Raw genomic sequence first — 23,040 nt, forward strand, 5'->3', positions numbered from 1 at the left:
GGGCAAACTCTGGCGTGAGGGGACAAAACCATGGCCTTAGAGGAAGGAGCTGTGTGACCGTGACGTATCCTGGCCCTTACTGCTTGAGGCACTGTGGGAAGCTCAGCGCTTCCAAGGCTGAGACACTGATCCATCTGTGGTCAGTGTGTTTCTAAATGATGCCACCAAACAGTCCCTCTGGTTGCTGCTGCCAAGCGCGGCTGTTGCAAGGCTCCTGTCCTGAGGATGCCCCCGTGCTGCCTGGTTCCTCGAGGTGCCTGAGCTGGGTGTGAAGTGAGAATCCAGTTGTCCCTGTGGCCAGCATGGTGGCCCAGCTCACGTGCATGGTGCTGTTCCAGTAGCTGACTGCAGCACTGTCTGGAGGCTGCAGCAGTTTTACAGCCTGGTAGATCCTCAGCTGCTCCTGTCTGCCACCTCCTCTAGAACTAGTTGGGATCAGCCTGTGCTGTGCTCGCTGCCCAGGTTCCCAGCACGGAGCTGTTCTGGGATCGAGTCTGGCTGTGTGTTCTCCATGGACACCGGAGAGTGGGGCTGTGCCGGAGAGACTGCGGGGCTTTGTGCTCGGTGCGGATGGCTTCGGTAGCGGTACGGCTCACTTCCCACCATGTGCTTGGGGATGAGGAGTTGGGCTGCTGCAGGGCAGGTCAGAATTTGGAGCTGGGCACGAGGTGGAGCAGTGTGGCTGAGCTTTGTGGCAGCACTAGGCTGTGATTAATCCTTCGTGCCCTGCCAGGGTGGAATTTGGGGAGCTGGGGCTCAGGCACAGACCCATGCAGCTTGTGCCATGCCCGGCTTTAAGTCAGAGCAGCCCCTGCCAGGCTCCTTCCTGCAGGGGAAGGAGGGAGGGGAGGTGGGGGGGGGGGGTCGGGTGGCAGCCGACTGGGAGGCAGAGATTAATGAAGTGTTGAGCTCTTAATGGGGAACATGCTCTGCTGATTTGGGTTTCCCTCCCCACCCATCCCACTCTTTTCGTTCTGTGGCACAGTCTTCTGAGCAGCTTGAGAAAGGAAGTGATTTCAGCCTGGAGGTGACCTCATCTGTCTCCAGCTCTGAGGTGGAGTGGTGTTTGGAGCTCCGACCACAGCTTCCATCGCTCTTTGAACATTGCAGACGAGAGACTGAGTGTCTGGGGAGAGCCCGGTGCTCCCCGCTCAGTGGAGGGCTCTTGGCATGTAGGGGGTAGGATCTAACGTCCCACAGCATGCCAGCCCCCAGCCCCTCCTCTCCTGAGGACCTCTCCCTGTGAGGTCCTGGCATCTCACCCCGTTTGCCAGGATTTAGGGCTGCTTGGCACCGAGCTGCCCCGCTGCTTGGGGCAGGGGTGTAGCTGGTGCTGGGCTGTGGCACGGGGTGCGAGTGTGCTGGGAGCTGGGGATGGCTGTGGGGTGTTTGGTCGTTCTGGAAGGAAGAGATGACAGCACAGAGTCCAAAGACAGTTGGAGAAGAGGCCCAGCTCGAAATACCATGTGTCAGGGTAGCTCCTGGTGAAGAGCTTGGCCCCGTCCTGCAGAGCAGGGGGTGGGGGCAGCCAGCTGAGCGGTCACCACCAGGTCCCAGGCGGTGCTGGGGAGCTGAGGAGAGCACAGGCAGCCACTGCTTGCAGAGCCTACCGGAGGATTCTCCTTCCTGACATGGTAAAGGGCCCTTCTTCCTCCTGCCCTGACATCTGCTCCCCTGAGACAGCCGGGATTTTCTCTTGCACAGTTGGAGCCTGAAGTCCTTGGACCGCGCCAGTGTCCGGCGAGGCGAGGCCAGCTCCACCCCGGCTGCTGGGGCTGCCCTGCCAAACGCAGCTCCTCCTGCAGCGAGGGACCGTGTGCTCCAGGAACAGCAGCCTCGGAGCGCCGGCTCGCCAGGCCTGCGGGGGAGTCCAGCCGCTTCCCCTTAAGCCTAGTTGTCTGCTGGCTCCAGCTCCAACGAAGAGATGCTGGGCTGTGGCAGACTGCGGCTGGGAAAATAAAAACAGTGCTGTGTCTCTGTGGCTGCGTGGCTGCAGAGGAAACTCCCTGTGGCTGGGTAGGCAGCACTGGAGGGGGATAAGTTCACTGGAGGAATTTGGTTTTCTCTTGGCTTCATCCCAGGTGGTATCAAGGCTCCTGCCTGGAGATAAATTCCCTCCCACCATTGCTGAATAGAGAGAATTTAACCCTTCTTGGGATCCAGCAAAAGCATTCCCGCTCCCCTCCTGCCCCTCTTGCACTGTGTGGGAGCAGGGGCTGGAAGCAGATCCTGCAGTGTCACTGTGGGGATGGCAGCTCACGGTCCTGCTTTCCTCCTTTCTGCCTGAGGCAGGTCTCTGTGCCTGTGCGTGATGGAGCAGCCTGAAGGTGCATGGGCAAGTGGGGATCGTGCTTTAAAACGCCCCCTTTGTGCCCTCTGCTCAGCACCCCCCAGCTCTGCCCGTGCCGTGGCGGGGCAGTGGCAGGTGAGTGTGGCCAGCCGGGGGGCAGAGGAGCTCTGCGTGCCTGTGACAAGGGCTTCGGGTCAGCAGAGCCCCAAGGGAGGCTTGTGCTGCTGTCACTGACAGAGGCCCTGCAGCGCTGGTGCTCGCTGCCTGCCTGGGCTCAGCCCCCCGGCACCCCCTGTGAGCGAGCCCCAGCAGCAGCCAGAGAGCAGCCTCCGAGCCCTGCCAGCCTCCTGTGTCAGGAGGGCACAATGCAGGCGGTGTGTCCGGGCAGCAGCCTGGGCTGGGCTCGCGTGGCAGGAACAAAGGAGCTTTTGTAGCAGGCGCTGCCGGCAGCACGAGGTTTGTCGGCTCTGGGGCTGCGGTGCTAAGGCAGGGAGCTGCCTGCTGGCACGGCCCCGCGCTCTGCCCTCGCTCTGGGTGGGCTGAGCAGCAGCCTGGGGGGCTCTGCCCATGGGGCTGAGGAGCTGCAGGAGGCAGGGCTGCTGGCTTCTCATGGTGGTGTTCAGCAGCTGGGCTGCCTGGTGCCATTCACGGGGCCCTGAGGCCTGCCCCTGGGGTCCTCTCCCCTGGTTGCCCTCCCCTGGCTGCCCTCCCCTGGTCCTCTCCCATCACTGCTTGCAGCTTCGGTGCCGTGCTGGCACAGAGTTTGGCATGGCCATGGCTGCAGGAGGCACTCGCCAGGGCGTTGAGAGCTGCCCGTCTCCTGCAGTCAGCAGCTGGCACACGAAACCACCGCAAGTGGGCTGAGAGCTGGCGGTGGGCTTGAGGCGGTGGGACAAGATCCCGTTGGGAAGGATCCCCTCCGTGAAGCTGTGCTGGATGCTCCGTGGCTTTGATTCTGGGTCATTTTGTCCAGCAGTTGTCACTGCTGCGGCCTCACAGAGTGCTGCTGCCGCCCGCGGTGCTCATGCTGTGGCCTGGCGCTTTGTCCATCCCGACTGAGGAGAGCTGCTCCCCCAGAAAGCTCCGTTCTGCTGCCTCTGAGCGAGACTCTGGAGGTTTTGTTGAGAAGGGAAGGAGAGCTTGGTGCGTGCCCTGCCGTGATGGCCAGTCCGCCGCAGACACGGCTCTTCCAAGGGGAGGAACGGCTGAGGGGAGTCACAGGGCCTGGGCGGGCAGGCTGAGGAGCACGAGGTCTCTGCTGGCTCCAGAGAATGCTGTGTGCTCAGAGAGGAAGCAGTAACCACAGGAAAAGGGTAGTTGCCGATCCCAATTTGCCAAGAATTAAGCAATCTGTTTCAAAGCATGAGATGCGTTGAGCAAGAGGACTGGTGCTCTCTCCTGAAGCAGGTGGAAACGGTAAAAGGAGGAGGCAGAGTCCTGTAGCTCAGCTGCCAGACAGGGCCAAAGCTTCCCTGCACGCAGTTTTTCTCCCTTCCCTCCTACTGATTCTGTTTTCATCCCTGTGCCACTCGCTGCTGTTTTTATCACCACTCTGCTCCGAGCTGTTAATCTGGGGATCCTGGTTCATCAGTGGCAGATTCTTTTGGGCTTTGTAGGGGGCAGAGCAGGAGATGTGGGAACAGCTTGGTCAGCCCCCGCTCTCTGCAGGACACTGAGTGCCTCGTGCAGCTGTGCTGGGTGCTGGGAGCAAGGCCTTGGTGCCTGCAGGGAGGTGGCCTGGGTGGGTGGCAGAGCCTGAGAGCAAAACCAAACTGGGAGGGCTGCCGGGCGTCCCAGGTGTGCCTTGGCACAGAGAGATGTGTGAGGTTGCTTTGGGGAGACGGACAGACAGACAGACAGACTGGCTGCTCGGTCCCTGTCTGCTCAGGAGAGCGATATCTCTGGGGTCTGTTGCAGCTGCCCCTGTGAGCCTGCACGTAGGTGGGGACTGAGTGTTAGGTCAGAGGTTGGGCTCAATGATCTTGAGGTCTCTTCCAACCTAGAAATTCTGTGATTCTGTGATTCCTACCCAGCACAATCTCTGCTCAGGTTCGGGCAGAGGGCCTTCAGCTCCGTCTCACTGCACTCAGGCTAACTCCTCATATTTTTCCCTAGTGGTCAGCATCTCTGGGAAGGAGAAGCAATGCTCAGCAGTCCCTGACTACTACTCTTAAGGCTGGAAGAAACTTTCCTTAAATTCTCTCTGACAGACAGCACTGTTTGATTTAGATTTTCCGTGACTTGACATTTTCTCCCATCTCCACGTTTAACAACGTGTAAATCTCCAGGCACGCTGCAGGGCAGAGGAGCGGTGATTTGTGCCACAGAGGTGCATCCAAGCTTAGTGTCTGCTGGAGCAAGGTGATGGGGAAGAAGGGGGCAGCAGGTGTGGGACAGCATCTCCTTGTTCCCATTGTGGTTATTCTGATGGCATCGTCGCGAGCTGCAGCCTGGTGGGATGCAGGGACCTGCGGGGGGCACGGGGTGGCCGTACAGCTGTGGGTGGCAGCCAGGGAAGGGAACAACCCTGTTCCCAGCCTGTGTCCATTGGCCGGAGCTGAGGAAGCCTCGGGCTGTCAATGTGACTGTCTTTAAAGCGTGGACCTAGCACAGGCACTGCTGCTTTGCAGCCCCGACCTTCTCTTCTCTCTTGCAGCCGACTGCCTGCCTCTGTGCGCTCTGGTGCTGGGGATCGGCGGGGAGCTGGAAGGCCCAGCAGGGCAGCTCTGCTCTCTGTGGGGCGGAGGTGTTGTGTCTGTGCCTCTCTGCGGGTCCTGGGGATGCTTTAGCAAACATCAGGGCTTCAGGCAGCAGCACTGCCTCCTGGAGAGCTGCGTGGTGGCCAGGCAGGGCTGGGCAGGGCAGGCGTCCTGTGTGCTCCGTCTGTGGGTGCTCTGAGAGCGCTGCGAGCGAGCTGTGCTGCTTTACCCAGCTTTCAGGGTTCCTCCATCTCTTCAGCTTTTTGTTTCCTGCTGTTGTGTGCTGTGATCCTCTCCCGAGCACATCTCGCAGCTCTGCTGACAAGCAGGTGTGCCTCCCGTGCCTGCCCTGAAGCAGCGTTTTGCGCCACTGCTCAGAAACCGAGGAGCGCTGCAACCCCAGCCTGGCTTGTTGCTTATTCCCGCTGATTAGCCGATTGCTTCCAATTGCCAACACCATCACACGGATTGTAATCAGGCATTTTCCGTGCCACTCGGGGAGAAGGAGCAGGGTGCAGGTGTGGGAGGGAAAGCCGCGTTTGCCAGGCTGAAAAGGACAAATGCTTCTGCAGTGAAATGCTCCAACTGTTGCGCACTTCGCTCTGTTGTTTATATTGAACCAAAAGAAACATCCAGGGGAGGAAGGGAGCAGAATTTCCCTCTGACTAATGCTGCTGGATCATGCAGGGCTGTGGGGAAATTGCCAGGCAGAGAAACCATCAGGAGGAAAAGGAAATGGAAAGGGAATCTAATTATCCATCTGCAAAGACAAACCTGAGTCCTGACACAGGGCCCAGCCCGGGGCAGGCTGATGTGGGCTGCCAGGGCTGGGAAATGGGGAGTCCTGGGGGTCCCTTCTGGGGGGACAGCAGGGGGAGGGTGGGAGGCTGGAACCAAGGGGGCTGGGGGCTGGGGGGAGACCCACGGGAGCCCCCACGGGAGCCCCCACGGGAAGGAGGAGGTGTTCTCCCCCCTTGCCATGGCACACAGCAGTCTGTCTGCCCTTGAAGGCTGCAGGCTGTGGTGCCTTTTGGGGGTGGTTGCTCCCACAGGCTGGGGCTGGCCTTCCTCTTGCTGCGTGCCTTCCACGACTGAAGGTTTCTAAGCACTGCCTTTTCTCCCTGAACTAATGTAATGGAATTAAAAATGATCTGGTGAGCTAAGAGTGGGCTCATCCTCCTCTCTTGTGGGCATCAGCTACTCCTAAAGTTATGTTAATTGTAGCTGGGAGACCCAGACAGAGGTTGGGAACTGGCCCAAAGATAGTTGGCTTGTGTTCTCCCAGTGCTGTTTTGGGAGCCTGCAGGAAAGGCAGCGTGTTCAAGACCTCCTTGAAGAGCTGGGAGTATCCCCGAGATGGGCGTACCAGGGATGAACCAGGAGCATCCCCGCCTGGGTAATGCTTTTTCCAGCAATGTTTGTCCCCTGCCTGATCCCTGCTCGCCGTGCCGTGCTGCCCCAGCTGGGACTGCCTTCCCTGCTGATGCCCTCGGGCTGGCCCTGTTGGGCCAGGCAGGAGCGTCTCATGATGCTCAGAGGCCCTGACACCCTCTCTGGTTTGGGATTCAGCCTCTTTGGCAGGCAGGCCTGATCCTGCATCCCCTAATCACATGAGCAGATGTCTGTATTTCAGCGGGACTTCTCTGAGTAAGGATGCAGGACTGGGAGCACTGCCTGCAAGCTGAAAGTGGACCTCCTGTAGGGTTCTCTCCCTACCCTTTTGCTGTTGAAGCACATAAATGTGCATCGACAGCTTCCAAAGCTGCTGATGCTCTGGGCATTGGGGCAGACAACCTGAGAGCTGCAGAAGCTGGCCATTTCTGAGCATAAGTCACCTTTGTTTCCCACCCTGTCTCTCCAGAGAGCTCCCAGCCCAGCCAACATCTGTGCCCTGGGACGATGTGTACCTGGTTTTCTCCCAGGCGTGCTTGTTCCTGGCTCCCCAGGGCTGGCAGGGCTCCATGCCCCTCTCTGCCTTTGCCAGCTGTGGCTTTGAGGTGGGAGGGAGGGAATCCACTGAAGCCCAATTCGTGGCTGGAGCAGGGGAGAGCTGAGGGGCTGCTGCAGCCCTTCCTGCACCGCCTGCTTTCTCCTCCAGTCTGAGCAGCCCAGCTTTGGAAATCCCCATCCTTTGCTACGGTTTGGAACGTGCCCCCAGCTGGAGGTGCTGCTGCCTGACCCTACCTGGGGCAGGGGCAACGAGGGCTGCGAAGTCTGCTCCACGGCCTGATTTCAGCCCCGGTCAGGGGCAGCCGCAGTGGGAGCTCCCTGCTCCTGCCGGCTGCAACACCCAGAGCACCCAGACCCCAGCAGAGCTGCATTCTGCTGGCCGGCTTCTCCCTCGCGTGGATCGTGTGGGTACCGCAGCCGGGAGGCTCTGCCTGCAAGGGGCTTTTCCTCTGCTGCTCCTCAGAGGCTGGGAACGGAGCGTTTCGTGGAAAAGTTCCAGCCAGGGCCCGTGCCTGTCCAAGCTCTTACGTTTCACAGATCACCCTAAATGAAGAGCAGAGGAGCTGGGTGTGACGAGAGCTGTCAGCTCGCTCCAGAGGGAGTCACAAGTTGAAAGAAGTGGGAGGGAATTTACGGTCCCTGGTCCTTTTCAGAGCTGGAAGCGGAGGCACCTGGTGAGTCACACAGGGCCGCCTGGGGAGCCTGAGGTGCTTCAGGTGGGAGCAGGGAGCACAAATGCCATTAAAATGCAATTTAATAGATTTCGGGAGGGATTTTGTGGAAAAACAGCAGTGATCCTTCAGCGGAAATTAAAACTTGACCTGTGGAGGAGGTAAAAGAAAACACAGGAGATTTGGTTGCTGTGTTGATTGTGCTCGCGGCCCAGTATGTGCAGGGGAATAATCCCGTGTTTGGGGATTTCGGCAGAGCTCTGCTCATCTGGCTGCTTGCTTTTTTCCAGAGCATCAAAGAATGAAACCTGACTGAAGTGTCAGGGCTCTGATGCTTCCAGTGACCACTTACTCAGAGCCTCGCTTACAAGCTCAAGGTTTAATTAATCCTCAGAGTTGAGATCAGCCAGGTGTTTTCTCCTGGGTCAGGTCAGTAGGAGCCTCGGGGTGGTTGTGCTGCGCTGCTGCTGTTGGAGCAGCAGAGTCTGAGCCTCATGACACCGAGGGATCTACCTGTCCGCAGCCAGCACCGATTCTCCATGCAGTGAGAGAGGAGAAGGCAGGAACCGAGCTGGGAGCTCGCAGTGGGGGCTGGGGGCTGGTTGCCGTCCCTGGAGCCCAGCCAGGACGGTGTAAATTTAGCCAAGGGCAGAATTTCCTCTCCCTGCCTCCATCTCTGATCTATTCTCTCCTCGCCCATCCTCACGCTCGCAGCGCTGGGCTCCGAGTGGCTGAGCTCTGCCCGTCCCTGCCAGGCCCCAGCACTGTGGGGGCTGCAGCGGCTCCGTGCTCCCCCGACGGGGGTGTGGTGGGGGGGTGCAGCGTGGGGCCTTGCCCCCACCTCCAAGGCTGATGCCCTGCTCTCAGGGAGGTTTTCTCTTCTCTGGCCAGCTGCCTAGGGGTAAATTTTGCCTTCTGTGAGTTTATACCTAAAGCCATGAATTAATGTGTTCTCTCTCCTCTTCTCAGAGACCGTCTTCAGCCCTGCAGGCTAGAAATCTCCTTTAACAAAGGCAGAAGTAGGACATGGCTCCCTCACCGCTGGTGCTCAGCCACAGCTCTTCCCTCACAATTCAGCTCCCGGGCTGCAGCCGCCCCGAGCCAAAGGAGAAACCCTGCAGAAAGCAGGGCACGTGCCTTGGCTCTTGCCTGGTCCCCTTGCTGGCAGGCACGTGCTCAACGCAGCAGCAACTCCGAGAGCTCAGGCTGTGCCTGATGGCACCGCGTGGTGACTTTTTGTCTTTTCTGGTGTCAAGGCATGACAAAGAAGGGCTGGTCTGTGAGGTGGGGCCGGCTTGGGGCACCCCACAGCTGTGTTTCCCTTTCTGCTGGTGGCAGAAGACACTTTGGTTTTGGGCTGTATTTTGAAAGGGTGAAGGTGTGCGTTTCCCTGCTGAGCTCCACTGCACACAGTGTCCCATGTGCTGTTGTTCTCTCTCAAGGCTGTTGTACATCAGGTTTCTTGCTGGAGCAGCAGGTCAGAGCTTATACTGGGCACTTCCAGGGCCTGCGTGGAAAGGGAGGGGGGAAATGAGAAAGGGCAGAGGCAAAATAAGGTTTGGCCTGGCCATCTTTGGAGGCTTGCACATGGACCAACCTGAGCCAGTGACTCTGGGTGTGTCCTGCAGCATGTCTGTGTGGCACAAGCCTGTCCTTGGCTCATGGCTTCTGCTTTGGTGCCTCTGGGTGGAAGAGGAGCCAAGATGAGCATCTCTAGGAGGGGCAGAGGAGGCCGAGTCTGAGACCCATCAAACCTTCAGCGCTTTGGAAGCCGTAGCGCTGGCCACGCAGTGCTCTCTGTAGCCAAGACCTTCCCTTCTGGGTTTCTTTTCCCGATCTGCTCTCTGCGTTCCCAGGCGTGGCCTCCTGGCTGGAATTCCTCCCTGGCTGCCAGTCCCGAGAGCCGTGTGTGATGTGAGAGCTCAGGGCGCTCAGGAGACAGAAGCTCCTTGTTCCCGGCTGCGCCGTCAGCACGGTTCCTGGGGCCATGAACAACACTGTGGTTTTGTCGCAACCAAACCATTGTTGGCTTCGTGGTGATCCCAGCTCAGAAGAATGCTCCCACTGGGTGCAGTGGGCTGGGGAGGACGCAGCGTGCCTGCCTGTGCCCAGGCACATGCTTGTGGTTGGTGGCCGTGTGGCCTGCGGCCTGCAGACAAGGGTTGTTCAGGCCACGAGACTCTGTGGAGGTTGGAGAGGGTTTGGTTGCAGCTATTGTGGTTTATGGTGTGGAAGGGCTGGTGGAACCTCGGTGTTATTGCAGCTAAGTCTGGATGTGTTTCTTGTGCACCCCCAAGCCCTTGCTCTCACTGCCTGGTGCAGACAGTGCGATGCCTTCAGCGCTCCTCGGTCGTGCACAGGCTGCAGACCGTGCTGGTGGAGACCTCCAGTCAGGGAAGCAGGAATCAGACATTGGGAATCTTGGAGGGGAAAAAAAGGTGTCGTGAGCATGGCCTGACCTACTGCTGAGCTGGGAGGAGGACATTTTAAGTGTTATCTACCCCCTGAAAATGGAGCTGCCTGATGGGGGCAAGGAAAAATGCCTTGTTCTGGGAAGTGGCAACTCTTGGCACACCTGGATCTCAGTGCAGACCTGCTTGGCCACTACACTCAGAAATGACTGGGAACAAACCCCAGTGAGCAGAACTTACGGATGCTACTGGTAGGGCAAGGTCATTTGGAAAAGGGCTTTGTGCATGTGATATGACAGCTGCCACAGGGAGGGAGTTTTCCTTCTCTGGGAATGTTTCCCAGTTCTCCCTCTCATGTTTCTCAGCCTCCAGAACCTCATGCCTGTGACTCCTCACCTTCCCTCAGCTTGCAGGATGGCAGTGTAAGTAAAACATCATTCTTTTTCTGTGTCCTATCTCCCCCCGGTGCAGTCTGTGCAGCAGCCCAGCTTCTAAGACCTTTCTACTCCTGCAGCTGCTCCCAGGCTCCAGGCCACTGCAGATCTCCTGGTGTCTCTGTACCATGCGGCACGATCTCCTACCAGCCGTGCGGGGTGTGCAGCTGGGGGTTGCAACCTGAGGCTGAGCAGGGCAGCCCAACTGATCCCATACTCTACAAAGTTGCTGCTGGAAACCTGCAGCTCCCAGAAAGGCAGCAGGAGCTGGGGCTGGGAGAGAGGCAGGAGCGTAGCGGGGAGCCAGCACCCTGCCCTGTTCGCGGGCAGAAAGCTGCCCAGAACCCGTGTGTCGAGCTGCAGGTTCCTCCTGCACCACCAGTGTTGCCATCTCGTGTGGCTCTATTATAAGTGCCGTGACATTAACCCCCAGTTCCTGGGATCATGTGGTTACATGAGATTATAAGGGTTTGTTTCAAATAATTTCATGCTCAGTTTCTATGGCTGCACAGAAAAGTTGAAGCGTAGGTCTCATGCGGGTTCAAATCCTAAACTTGAAGCTTAAGTGATTTTTCTCTGAGTGCTAAGCTGTTACTGGGCTGGATTCTTGTGCTTAACAAATGCACGGATACTTCTTTTTTTTGAAATTTCTCCAAAGCTGGAACAGTTGCTATCGGGTGCAGCCCAGCCCAGCTGCCTGCTAGGCGTGGATTCAGGTGAAGCACCAACAGCTCCGGAATAGCGAGGGACCGGCGCTGCGTGGAGGGGGCCCCACGTCCACCAGCCCCGGGGCCTGGGGGTTATGATTGGAGTCAGCTTTTGGGGAGTGCTCTGGACCCCTCAGCGTTCCCCACACAGCCAGAAGCAGCATATTTTTGCCCAGAGCAGTTCCCTTGCAGCGAACCTTTGTCTTTGTATCAGGACGTCCAAGAAACCCTCCAGCTGAGCCGAGGACTCAGCATTGGAGCTGGGGCAGCAGCCGGTACGTGCAAACCCTCTCTGTGGGACGCTGGCAGAGCGAGAGACATCGGCTCTGGCCTGCAGCCCTGGTGGCTTTTGTCCTGTCCTCGCTGGCAGGCTCCTCCCGCGGCACAGGCGGAGGCAGGAAATCCCGGGCAGCTGCCGTGGGAGCCCGCTTGCCTCTTGTCTCCTCTCCTCTCCTCTGCTCGCCTCTGCTCCTCGCCTCGCGGGCCGCCGAGGCGAGCTGAGCCAGCCCTGCGTGTGTGTGCATGCGTGGGCGGGGGGGCTGCCGCATGGATTTAGCGAAGGCTGGGAGGGAACACATGGGTTGGGTGGTTTTTTTCTTGGCCTGCGGTGGCTGTCCGTCCTGCCGGCCGCGGTTATGGATTCGATCATTATCCAGGAGCGGTTAGTGGAGAGGCTGCTTTCCCCCCGGACGCAGGCACAGCGAAGCCACCCGGCCAGGCTGAAGGTACGGGGATGTATTTATAGCGCCCTGCGAGCCAGGGAGCAGCGGGGACAGGCAGGGGGAGGATGGTGCCCGAGCAGATGTGTGCGGCACAAGATGAGACCTCCGAGGAGCAGAGCAGCGGAAGGAAGCTGGTAACGGGGACACGGCCGGGGACAGAGAGCCAGCGGGCAGCTCGGGGAGGGGAGCAGCCCCGCGGGCGCAGGAGCAGGCTGGCCAGCTGGGAGATGCGTGCCTGGTTTCTGGGCGGTTATCTCACGCAGCGATTCCTGCCCTGAATGGCGTGTGTGTGTGCTTGGGGGGGCTCGGGGCACGAGCCGGGGCTGTGCGTGTGCCCCAGAGCAGCCTGGTTTGTGTTGTGTTAAAGCTGTGCTTTGCTTGCCGGTTTTCTTCCTGCTGCACCCAGCGCTGGTGGGCGGGCGGTTTTGCTAATGCTCCGTACTCAGCCCCGGGCCTGAGGAGGCAGATGTACATGGGGGAGCCCCTGGGGGTTGTTTGTGTCATGAATTTATGCAGCTTTCTGAGAAGGAGAGGATGCAAAGGTCTGCCCCTCCTCTGGGAATGGGCCCTGCTGCTCCGTGCAGATGCGGATGTGGCGGCCGGAGGGGAGCGGCTGGAGGAAGGGCGGCCAGGAGAGGGCCGGGCAGCTTCTGCTGTCATGGGCACAGGGCCCCAAGGCAGGGAACTGCAGTCCCCAAAGTGCTGCGGCTGGCATCACAGTGGCATCATGCTCTGTAGGGTTTGGAGGAAGGGTCTGAACAGAATATTTGGGGCCTTGGTGGGGACAGGTTCATCGGTACCCCGGCACAAGCCTCACCATTTCTGGGGTTTGCTGCAGAGACAGGGTAGGGGCCGTTCTTTGGATTTTCTGTAATCCTATGGTGTTTAATTTTAGCACTTCTGAATGCACTCCGCAAGCTTCATTTATCCCCAGAATAAGTGGCAAAGTCACGTGAGATCTGGATTGCTTTGAGCAGCTCATGCACAGGGGAGGTGAGGAAAGGATCGGGAGCGATGGCGTCCTCGCTGCCTGCCTGCCTCTCTCCGGGGCAGTACGGACAGACCCCAGGTACCTCTGTCATGGGGATCTGTAGCCCAGACAAGGACAGGACCTGAACCCAGGGGTGCTTTGTTCCTTGGCTTGACCTCACTGTGTGCCAGGGAGCCTCAGCACCTCGGCGGGGTGGTGGAGGATGCGAGGACACGGCGTGTCACCGTGATGTCCAACGAACCGCAGTGTGTGTGCTGAGAGGAGGGCACAGACGTGTTTTGCTTGGCTTGGGAAGCTTTGGTTTGTAACAGGGCCCCAGAGGTCAGCCACATTTTTGGTGGCCTCAGCTGTGGTGCTCAGGGCACGTTCCCAGGCGCAGGATGCCAGTGGGAACAAAGGCAGCACAAGGAGGGGTGCTGGGGAGAGGGGCTCCGCGGAGCAGAGCGCTGCTGGCGGGGCTGTGTCCCAACAGCTGGGGCTGGCGAGGGAAGCAGAGCCCCGTGCCCAGCTGTCCTGGCCCCTGGCAGCCTGAGGGGAGCTGCTCTCGGGGGTCAGCAGCACATGAAGGGCACTGTGATGCCTCAGGAGGCCCCTCGGTCAAAGTCCCTCATCTAATTAATGGATTTCAGCTTCTCACAGTGCAGGAAGCCACCTGCCTTCTTCCCCCAGCCCTCCCATCCCCCTTTGCCCCCTTGGGGCTCTGCATCCTGAGCACAGTTGCTGTGCCAGCAGCCGTGCTGCGTGCTAACGAGGGCGGGGAGGGCGCAGAGCCTCCAGGAAGGCAGGCACCGGGCTCGGGAGGGCACCTGGGCTCCTTGCACACCACGCTGATCTTGGCACGCTAGTGAAGGTGGCTGTAACCCAGGTGTGTGCCTGTCACGAGTGCCCGACACAGCCAGGGTGGGAGCACACACACTGGGTGCCTCACAGCCGGGGAAGAACCACGGGACAGGCTGGCTGTGGTGCAGGGGCTGTTCCTGAGAGCTGGGCTGTTAAAGGATGTGATCACCCCTCGGGTGGCCCCACATCTCTGGCCTTTCCCTTCACGGACACGCTGGCTGCCACCGGGTCTCCACAGTGTGTCTGTGGCTGCTTGGAGGGAGGCACGGCCAGGGACGGGGCCCTTCCCCTCGCATCCCTGCTGCCTCCCGCTGCAGGAGGGAAGCCCTTCCCTTGACCTTGTGCTCAGCCCTGCTCTGCCTTACTGCAAGGGAAATGACCGCATGAGCCATGGGAAAAGGGCAGCATCCTGCACCAGCTGGGATTTGCTCGCTTCTTGCGAACTGTCCGGACTCCACCGAGCTATGGGGAAGTAACCGGAGCTACAACAAATCCCCATTTGCTTGGTTGGGCTGAACAGAAACAAGAGATCAGGTTCAGCCAGTTGCACTTGGCTGAAGTAAGCAGGGTTGCACCAGAGCTCAGCTCCCCGGTATCTCCACTGTCAGCCTTTAGTCACCTAGCTTAAAAAGCAAGGAAGCAGAAACACGCCCCAATCTCAGCCACGGTTTTACTGTGTGTGCCTATTGCTGTTTGGCATGTAAAGTCACTGCAGCGGGCAGGTAATCGCTGCCTTTCCAAAGTCTGGTAAAGGTTGGTGCAGGTCTCTTTCCTGCTCCTGAAGCACAGCTTGGCTGCACGAGAGGTGCAAGGGGCAGGGCGCTGTGTATCTGTGCCACTCGCTGCTCCGTGCATGCACCTGGGTTGTTCTTGTGCTTGTGTTTCACCAGGAACCAGAGCAGCCAGAAAGGATGGAAGGGGGACGTTTTATCTCGTTTTCTTGATCTCGCTGTTAACACGTTTCTCACCCTGCCTTGCACACCTCGTGTCCTCCCTTTGCAGAGCCTTTTGGGTGGCCATGCAGAGTCTCCAGGCAGATGTTGCTTTCCTGCAAGTGGCTGCCGTCACTTTTCATCCTGGGGCCTCACTGCTCGCTGCACTGCTGCTGTGGGATGCTAATGTGGGCACTCTCTAATTCTCTAATTTGCCAGGGCTAAAGAGACCAATTCTGAGACCCAAACCAACAGTGAATTTCTAGAGGGCAGTGACAGTGTCCGTCCCGCCTGAGTGCAACAAGGGAAGAGCTGAGAGCCAGCACTGCCCTAAGCTTGACACGCAGGGCAGTGACCTATGTGAGTGTGTGCCCAGGAATGGAGCCAGGGAACCTGGGGAACCTTCCCCACCGTGCCTGGAGAACCAGTGCCAGAGAGCCACAGGGAGGGTGGCTGGGTGGTGTCTGACCGGGTGGGAGCCAGGGCTGGTTCTGAGGAACTCCTGGCTCTGGAGATTTGCCTGTGGTGTGAATCCCAGGGTGTATTTATCCTAAGTGATGTTGTCTGGGATGTCTTTAGCTTAGGCATTTGGGTCTAGCTTGGAAATTATGTGAGTAGGGAGGTGTTTGCCAGGGTCTGTGCCCACCCTTCAGCTTCGACAGGCCCTGGGGAGGGGAACACGTTGCTGTGGGGGGAGCAGGCTGCGAAACCCTGGGGTTGCTCAGGTGGAGCTGGCTGGAGCCGTGCAGCCCACAGCTACCTGCGGCCACCCGAGCTGTGGGCGGAGGACTGTGCGCTGAGCCCAGCGGGGAGAGTAGCTGGAGCAGGGCTGTGAACCCCACGTACCAGCTGTGTTCACCTTTGGGGTGCACCCCGGGACACAGCACAGGCTGTGTGTTTGCTGCTGGCTGCAGGATGTTGCTGTGTGCAGGAGGTGCCGCTGGACGTGCTGCTCCTTGAGTGCGCTCGGTGAGCTTGTACGGGGCCCACAGCGGGTGGCTGCGGCTTTTCTGTGGTGAGAGAGTGCTGGGTGACAGGGCGGTGGTAGGGCAGTAAGGAATCCTCCAGTAACACCGTGTGTAACACGGGCACCCATCGCACCTCTCCTAGGCAAAGATCCTGCGCATCTTCCCCCATCCTGCGCATCTTCCCCCATGCCGTGCTCCTTGAACTTTTGTCTCTTCAGAAATAACACCAGAGATTATGCAGGATTTCCTCTTACTCAGCCAGGAGTGGCTGTGACACAGCAAGAAATAATCCCCTCCCAGGTCACGCAGAAGCCAACCACCGTGCCTTCATCGGGCCGTGGCTCAGGACACCTCCAGCCCCTCTTGCTAATTACACCGAGCCCTCCGCTGGGAGAGGTGCCCGAGTGGGTCTGAACGACCTGGGGAGCGGTGACTGTGCAGAAGCAGCAAAGGGCTATGAGGTGTTTGTCAGCCCAGCCCCAGCTGTGCTGTGTGGGGGGCAGGCAGGCTGTGCCTGGTCCCTGTGCGGCTGAGAGCAGCCGAGCCGGGCAGTGGTTGCACGGAGGTGGCTCTCGGTGCCAGCAGGCACCTGCAGGGAGGGCAGGAGTCCCTGAGCCTAGTCCCTGAGCCCCACGCTGCTGCTGGGACAGGGACCCAGCCTTCCTCCACCCTTTGGCTCTGCCTCGGGGCTTTTTGAGTGCTTTGAATCCCGCTCAGTGCTGCTTTTCAATGCTCAGGCAGGAGTGGTGGCACACCCTGACCTCCTGCCCGCCTCTGCCCCGCAGGACCATGAGAAGCAGTACGTGGGTTTTGCCACTCTGCCCAACCAGGTCCACAGGAAATCCGTGAAGAAAGGTTTCGACTTCACCCTGATGGTTGCAGGTGAGGCTGCGGTGCATGGAGGAGGCTGGGCCGCACGGTGGGTGTGTGGAGGGGCCCGCCCTGACCGCTGGTAGCCCTCTCAAGTGAGCACTGGGCTTCGTCAGAGCGGCTGGGTGGGCGGTGAAGGCAGGGCCAGCCAGGACCTGAGGGAGAGGAAGGGAAGGGAGGATGGTTTTGTACAAGGATTGAGATTTCTTGCAGCAGAAGGCCTCCCACTGCTGGAGAAACAGCTCCAGACAGCTCATATCTCACACTTCCTCTGGCTCAGGATTCAAAGCCTTGTTCAGCGTTTCATTTGTAAGTCAATTAGTGGGTCATGTTGTTTGCTTTTCCCTCCTCCCCTTTGCACTCTGTCAATTAGGAGAGTCGGGTCTGGGCAAATCCACGCTGGTGAACAGCCTGTTCCTGACGGACCTCTACAAAGACAGAAAGCTCCTCAATGCGGAGGGTAAGTTGGGGCAAGGGGGGGTCAAGTGGGATCTTGCATCCCCAGGTCTGTAGCATCCTAAGGACCAGTCCTTTGGCGCCTCGCTTCAGCAGCAGCTACAGCTTGGCTGGGTCCCAGCCCTGCTTTTTGTTGCTCTGCTCTCCTTTGCTGGCTGCAGGGGCGCTAGGATCCAAGCAAGAAGGGTCTGGCTGTAGGGTTCCTCTGCCCTATGGAGGGGAGGTGAGGCTGCAGAGCAGCACTAACCCTTTGGGTTGAGAAGTTGAGATTTGTCTTTTGTTCTTGGGTGCCGGTGTGTGGTAGGGATTCCTTTTCCCAGTGACTGGAGATGTTCAGATCAGCTGGGCTGCAGGCAGTTGGAAAGTTTGTGTGCCCTCTCAGAGGCCTGTCTGCCTGCTGCTGGTCTCCCTCACCACCCCTCCCCTGAGGCTTCTTAGAGGATGATCAAGGTCTTTTGAAACCCATGTTAGTCCTTGGGCTGAGTGATAAGGGGGCAGCATATTGTTGTGGGTGTGAGTTGGGATCCCCACCATTACCTGGCCTTAACTCGTGTATTCCTGTTCAGAGAGAATCAACCAGACAGTGGAGATTGTCAAGCATACGGTGGACATAGAGGAGAAGGGCGTCAAGCTGAAGCTGACCATAGTGGACACACCAGGCTTTGGAGATGCTGTTAACAACACTGAGTGGTGAGCAGGCCAGTGCTGCCTTCCTCCTCATCCTCAGCCACAGCTGTTTTCTGTGGCTGCTTCACAGGAAGGGGTTTGGCAGTGGGGATGGGATGCTGCTGCCTCATAGTCCCTGGAGACAGTGTCCTGATACGCGTGATTTGGTTTTGATCGAGTTCTCCTTCCCAGCTGGAAGCCCATCACCGACTACATCGACCAGCAGTTTGAACAGTATTTCCGTGATGAGAGCGGCCTGAACAGGAAGAACATCCAGGACAACCGAGTGCACTGCTGCCTCTACTTCATCTCACCCTTCGGGCACGGGTGAGGCACCCCGCTCCGGGATGGGGAATGACTCAGGCTGGGGGGAAGACCCTTGAACCCCAGGATTGCCTCACGGCGTGTTGTACAGTGTCCAGGCTGCTGACACAGGTGCAGAGCCATCAACCGATCCCCTTGCTGAGCACTACACAGCCTCCCTCCTCACTGACACGACAGCCTGTGGTCAGGCAGAGCTGATCAAAACCAGGCCACAGGCCTGAGAGAGAAATCAGGGGAAGCAGCGCCACACAGACTTGTATCTTCCTATCTACCTAAGCCTGACTGATAGGTAGGAAAGGGAGTTTTAAGCTGCCTTCAGTCCCTGCCAGACCTTGCTGGCTTGTGTCCTAACCTAGCCTGGAGCAGCCGTGCTGGCACCCTGCAGCACAGGGCAGCCAGGAGGAGGTCTGTGGCCATGGCCTGGGCAATGTTTGTTCTGTAAGGTGAATGCTCAGCCTGTGTCTGCATGACATGTCTCAGCATCTGAAATCTGAGGTGGCTTTCCTGAAGATGCAGCCCTCGCTGAGGGCTGCCCCAGACTCTTGTGACAGTGCTGTCCTCTTCCCTTCTTCCTGGGGCTGATGGGTGAAGTGGGAGAGACTGGAGAGGGAGCTGCCCGCTGTGTCCTGGCTCACCTTGCTAACCACGTCTCTCCTCATTCCTGCTGCAGGCTGAGGCCTGTGGATGTCGAGTTCATGAAGGCTCTGCATGAGAAGGTCAACATTGTGCCGCTCATTGCCAAAGCTGACTGCCTGATCCCCTCTGAGATCCGGAAGCTAAAAGAGAGGGTGAGATGCTGTTTCTCTACAGGAGCATACCTGATGTGGTGGCGGGGATATGCTGAGAAAGGAGAAAAGCAGTATGCCTGCAAAAAAACTTGTGTGTGTATGTATTTATAGTGTCTGTGTGTGTGTATGTATATATACACACACATATATAGTACCTGCAGATCTAATTGCAGCAGTGCTACGTGATACCTGTGAGAAGGGAAGTGGTGTCTGCAGAGAAGCCAACTCTACAGGAATCATGGCAGTACAAACAGGGAAGAGACTCAGCATTTCTGTGTTGTTCAGTGCTGCATTTTTTGTTGTTCTTGTCTTGCATGGACGCAGATCCGGGAAGAGATTGAGAAATTTGGCATTAAAGTGTACCAGTTTCCTGAGTGTGACTCTGACGAAGATGAGGAGTTCAAGCAACAAGATAGAGAGCTGAAGGTAAGGAGTCAGTTCAGCAAGGGACTGCAGAGTCTGTCCCTTGGGTACACTGGTTGCTCTGGAAGGAGCTGGAGCTGCCCTGTGTGTGCCACAGTCCCGTGCTGTGCTGCCGATACGCAGGAGGCAGCCTGTATTGGCTCACGTGGTAGGTGGACTGGAGAAGAGGGCTGATGTCCTTGCTGGTGCCATGAAGTGCAGCGTGAAGACACGGGACTTCAGGTGTCCTGCCAGGCAGTGCCAGTCTTTCCTTCATGTACCCCAGCCTGTGTGGTTAAGATGGAGGCTGGGCTGTATGACACGTGTGAGCACCCATTTCTGAGTGAACAGTTTGTGGGGGAGGAGGCCTCATCCCCACTCTGATACCTCAGTTGTGTGGGGGACACAGCATTGTCACACAGGCCTGGCTGGAGGCCCCAGCAGCCCAGGCCTGACCCTTTCCTAAGCTGAGCCAGCCATGCGTGTGCGTGCAGTATGGCCTTGTTTCTCCTGCCAGATGAAGGCAATGGGCTCTGAGCAGAGAGGAGCACAGCCTGTACTTCCTTGCCTGGATGAGCTCTTGACCTCCATTGTCCCACTTGTTTGGTGTCCCAGCCTCTCTGCTCTGACTTCCTTGTAGTGTTTCCCCTCAAAAAAGAGATGCAGGCACCTGCAAAGACACAGCTTCCCTCAGGAGAGCTGAGAATGTCAGGCTGGGAATCAAGCTGCCTTCAGATCCCAGTGCCTGAGGCTTTTCTCTATAATCGTGTTGTGCTGTCTCATGCTGTGGGATGTGTGGATATCCCTGTGCCTTTCCTATCAGTGCCTTCATCCTCCCGTTCTGCTCTGCCTGAGCTCAGCCCTCAGAGGAGGGATGCGTGGGCAGCCCCGGGCTCAGCGATGCCTCTTGTTCCAGGAGAGTGCTCCCTTTGCTGTCATCGGCAGTAACACAGTGGTGGAGGCAAAAGGCCAGCGAGTCCGTGGACGGCTGTACCCGTGGGGCATCGTGGAAGGTAAGCACGGTGCCTGCGAGCTGGCACTGAGCACGGGGCAGGGACAGAGATGGGCACGTACAACAGGGACTGCAGTGGGGAGTTCACCCCTGCGCAGCCTTGAGCAGCTGTTGACCAACTGCACGACCTTTGGCACGTGGCAGGGGACACGGTAGGGTACAGAGAGGTGCTGGGAGCTGCCTGCTCTGCTGCTGCGTGCAGAGCAATCATCCTGCCTCTGGAGCCAGGGTGCATTGTGCAACACACGTCCAGGGAGGAGCCTGGATGTGGTGCCACTGCTGTGGGGATGGAGCCGAGGCTGTGAAGGTTCCTTCAAGCTGCAGCAAGACCTAGAGGAGAGGGCAGGAGGCTGTGCTGCCACACAGTGTGTTTGTCTCTTTGTAGAAGTTCTCCCCTTCTAAATGAGAAATTTCATAGGTAGAAAAAGCCTGCAATGTTTTTTCCTGCTGTTGCTGACTCCCTGTGCTGGCATGTTGCTTTAGATCTTGGAGCTTTCAATCCCCAAATCCTCTGCACTTGTGGGTTGGTGTCAGCTGCTTCGGCTGCCCAGCTGCTGGCTCTTCTCTCTTGCTGTCTCCTGAGTGGGCTGTACCTGTCAGTGCTGGTAGTTGGCAGTGAGATCAGCTTTGTGAGACCCTGGGCTTCACACAGCCAGCTTCCCCCAGCCCTGCGGAGAGAGAAATGCAGTACCCAGCTACCAAACACGCTTCCCCCCAGACTCCCACAGGGCTGCCTGGGGCCTGGCTCCCCATGGTAACAGCAGCTTTTTCAGCTCTCTAGCCCATTGCTTGCTAATGGCTCTGCTCCTCAGGGGCTGATTCAAGATCCCTTGTGGAAACCATCCTGCCTACAGCGGCCTTTCAATCAGTGCTGAGCTCTGAGGAGGTGGCCAGTTTGTCTCCAGCAGTTGCTGTTTTCACTGGGGTTATAATAATGACATCCACTGTACCTGGAGCAGCATCCTCTCAGGGCTCTGCTATATGTGCTTAATTAATCCTCTTACCCAGAAAAAGTCCTGGGAACGCAGTGACCTCAGCAGCCTGGCCTCAGGGTCGAGGAGCGCAGAGCTCCATCAAGGCCTGTGCTGAGGCCAGGGGGGGAGTGGGGATGGATGGGGAAGGGGCCCTTGGGGGAATTTTATTTTTGGTGCAGAGGAGGGACTCCCTGGATGGGGCCGATGAGGTGTGACATCCAGGTGCTCTCCTGGTTTTGCTTTGCAGTGGAAAATCAGGCGCACTGTGACTTTGTGAAGCTGCGGAACATGCTGATCCGGACACACATGCACGACCTGAAGGATGTCACTTGCGATGTCCATTATGAGAACTACCGAGCCCAGTGCATCCAGCAAATGACCAGGTGGGTCCCTCACTTTGCCTGCAGGTTGGAGGGGTATCTCTCTGTCTCTGTGGAGAAGGGACCACTTTTTCAGAACAGCTTCTCCGGGGAATGGCACTGGGAAGTAATACAGCACATCCGAGCTTGTCTCCCACGGCCTTAGCTCACGGTGAGGATGCTTCTCAGAACCCATGTTCCTGTCCAAGGAGTCCCCACACAGATCCTGGGAAATAGGCCTGGCCGTAAATGCTCTTTAGAAGAGCTGTTCCTAGCACTGGGTGAAATACATCCAGCCTAAAGAAACACGAGATAAACCATTTCTCTGGTGGATTACTGCTGTGTGCATTGCCAAAGAAGGCATTCTGCAATCTGCAGTTCTGTCCAAAAGGCAGCCTGACCCTTGGGATGCTGCTGTTTCTCAGACAACGGAACCCAAGCAATTAGCAAGAGTCTCATCACATCTCCAAAGATTGCTCTGCATTATCTTGCTGTTGCATTTGATTCTCTGTAGTTTTAATCACAGAGATCAGAAAACAGAGAGCACTCACAGGCTTTTCATTTGAAAGTCATATCTTTTCCTTCTCCCTTCCATGACTGAAATATTGGTGACACATTTTAGGTTTAAATAGATTTTGGCTCTTCTGTTGTAAACCATCCCCTTCACTTCCTGCCTGAGCTGGCTGGGTGACCGTGTGCTGCCACGTTGCAGAGCAGAAATAGCTGCACTGCACCGAGGAACAGCCCAGCGTGTGTGCAAATGTGCAGGTTGGCACGTTCTGCTCACACACGCTGTATCCCAGTACTTCTGCATAGCAGATGAGCCTGTCTTTTTCAACAGTGATAATAGGGAGTCCCAAAATAACCATGTGAAACACTAGAGATCTGTCAGAAGTGTCACAGTTGCTATTTAGACAGGCTGTGTATCTATTAAAAGAACAGAGTGGTGAAAAAGCAATTGCTCGGCTTAAAACTCTGGTGCTGTTGCTCACGCCATGGCTGGTTCTTTCTCAGAAAAACCAGTGTGGCCGTTTCTAGCAGTGGGATACGGGTTCTTCTCTGAAGAAACTTTTGGGAGGAGATACCAAGCTCCGGAGCTGGAATTGACTCAATAATGAGCAACTGGTGACTCCAAGTGGTGAGAGCCAGACAGTGGCAACTTGAGTTCCCAGTTTTTCTGTGGAGAGCTCCTCCAACTTTTGGAAGAAAGTCAACTCCTTCCTCTGTCCCCTGCCAGCCCTCATCACGATGCTACTGTGCCATGCCTGTTGTGTGCCATGCCTCCCCTCGAGAACAGGGACCAGGCTTTGTTATCAGACTTGCAGCAGTTAAACTGCTCCTCTGGTTTTATTTTCCTTAAAAACAAACAAACAAATAAAAAACCACCACAACTTCGTGAGCATGTAGTGGCTTAGAGATGCTGATAGATAGAAATTGGCTGTAAATCTCCTTGCTAAATTTTCCAGTGCTGTTACATAAAGTGCTCAGAATTGCCAGCTCTTTCTGGCTGTTTTTTTGTTTTTTTGTTTTTTTTTTCTTGGTGTAATCCTGGTTTGGGTTTTCTCAGGTAGTTT

The 23,040-nt window shown here is 57.4% G+C and overlaps 1 protein-coding gene across 7 annotated transcripts in view; it reads left to right on the plus strand.

Moving 5' to 3' along the window:
• Window positions 1–23,040, plus strand: part of SEPTIN5 (septin 5) — a 42,155-nt gene that overhangs the window by 14,634 nt on the left and 4,481 nt on the right. The window contains exons 1-9 of one of the 7 annotated variants that reach the window (XM_068654394.1): window positions 3,638–3,706; window positions 16,401–16,497; window positions 16,859–16,945; window positions 17,508–17,631; window positions 17,800–17,934; window positions 18,602–18,719; window positions 19,044–19,145; window positions 20,038–20,134; window positions 21,355–21,490. In XM_068654394.1, the coding sequence (XP_068510495.1) occupies window positions 3,653–3,706; window positions 16,401–16,497; window positions 16,859–16,945; window positions 17,508–17,631; window positions 17,800–17,934; window positions 18,602–18,719; window positions 19,044–19,145; window positions 20,038–20,134; window positions 21,355–21,490 (950 nt within the window). In that variant the 5' untranslated portion in view covers window positions 3,638–3,652. Of the gene's footprint in view, window positions 1–3,637; window positions 3,707–10,338; window positions 10,444–11,565; window positions 12,019–14,648; window positions 15,617–16,352; window positions 16,498–16,858; window positions 16,946–17,507; window positions 17,632–17,799; window positions 17,935–18,601; window positions 18,720–19,043; window positions 19,146–20,037; window positions 20,135–21,354; window positions 21,491–23,040 lie in introns of those variants that run through there. The other 6 variants (XM_068654392.1, XM_068654390.1, XM_068654391.1 and 3 more) reach the window with 6 other exon arrangements.

This window comes from Anas acuta, chromosome 17 (assembly GCF_963932015.1).
Source record: "Anas acuta chromosome 17, bAnaAcu1.1, whole genome shotgun sequence".
In the NCBI taxonomy this organism is placed as follows: domain Eukaryota; kingdom Metazoa; phylum Chordata; class Aves; order Anseriformes; family Anatidae; genus Anas; species Anas acuta.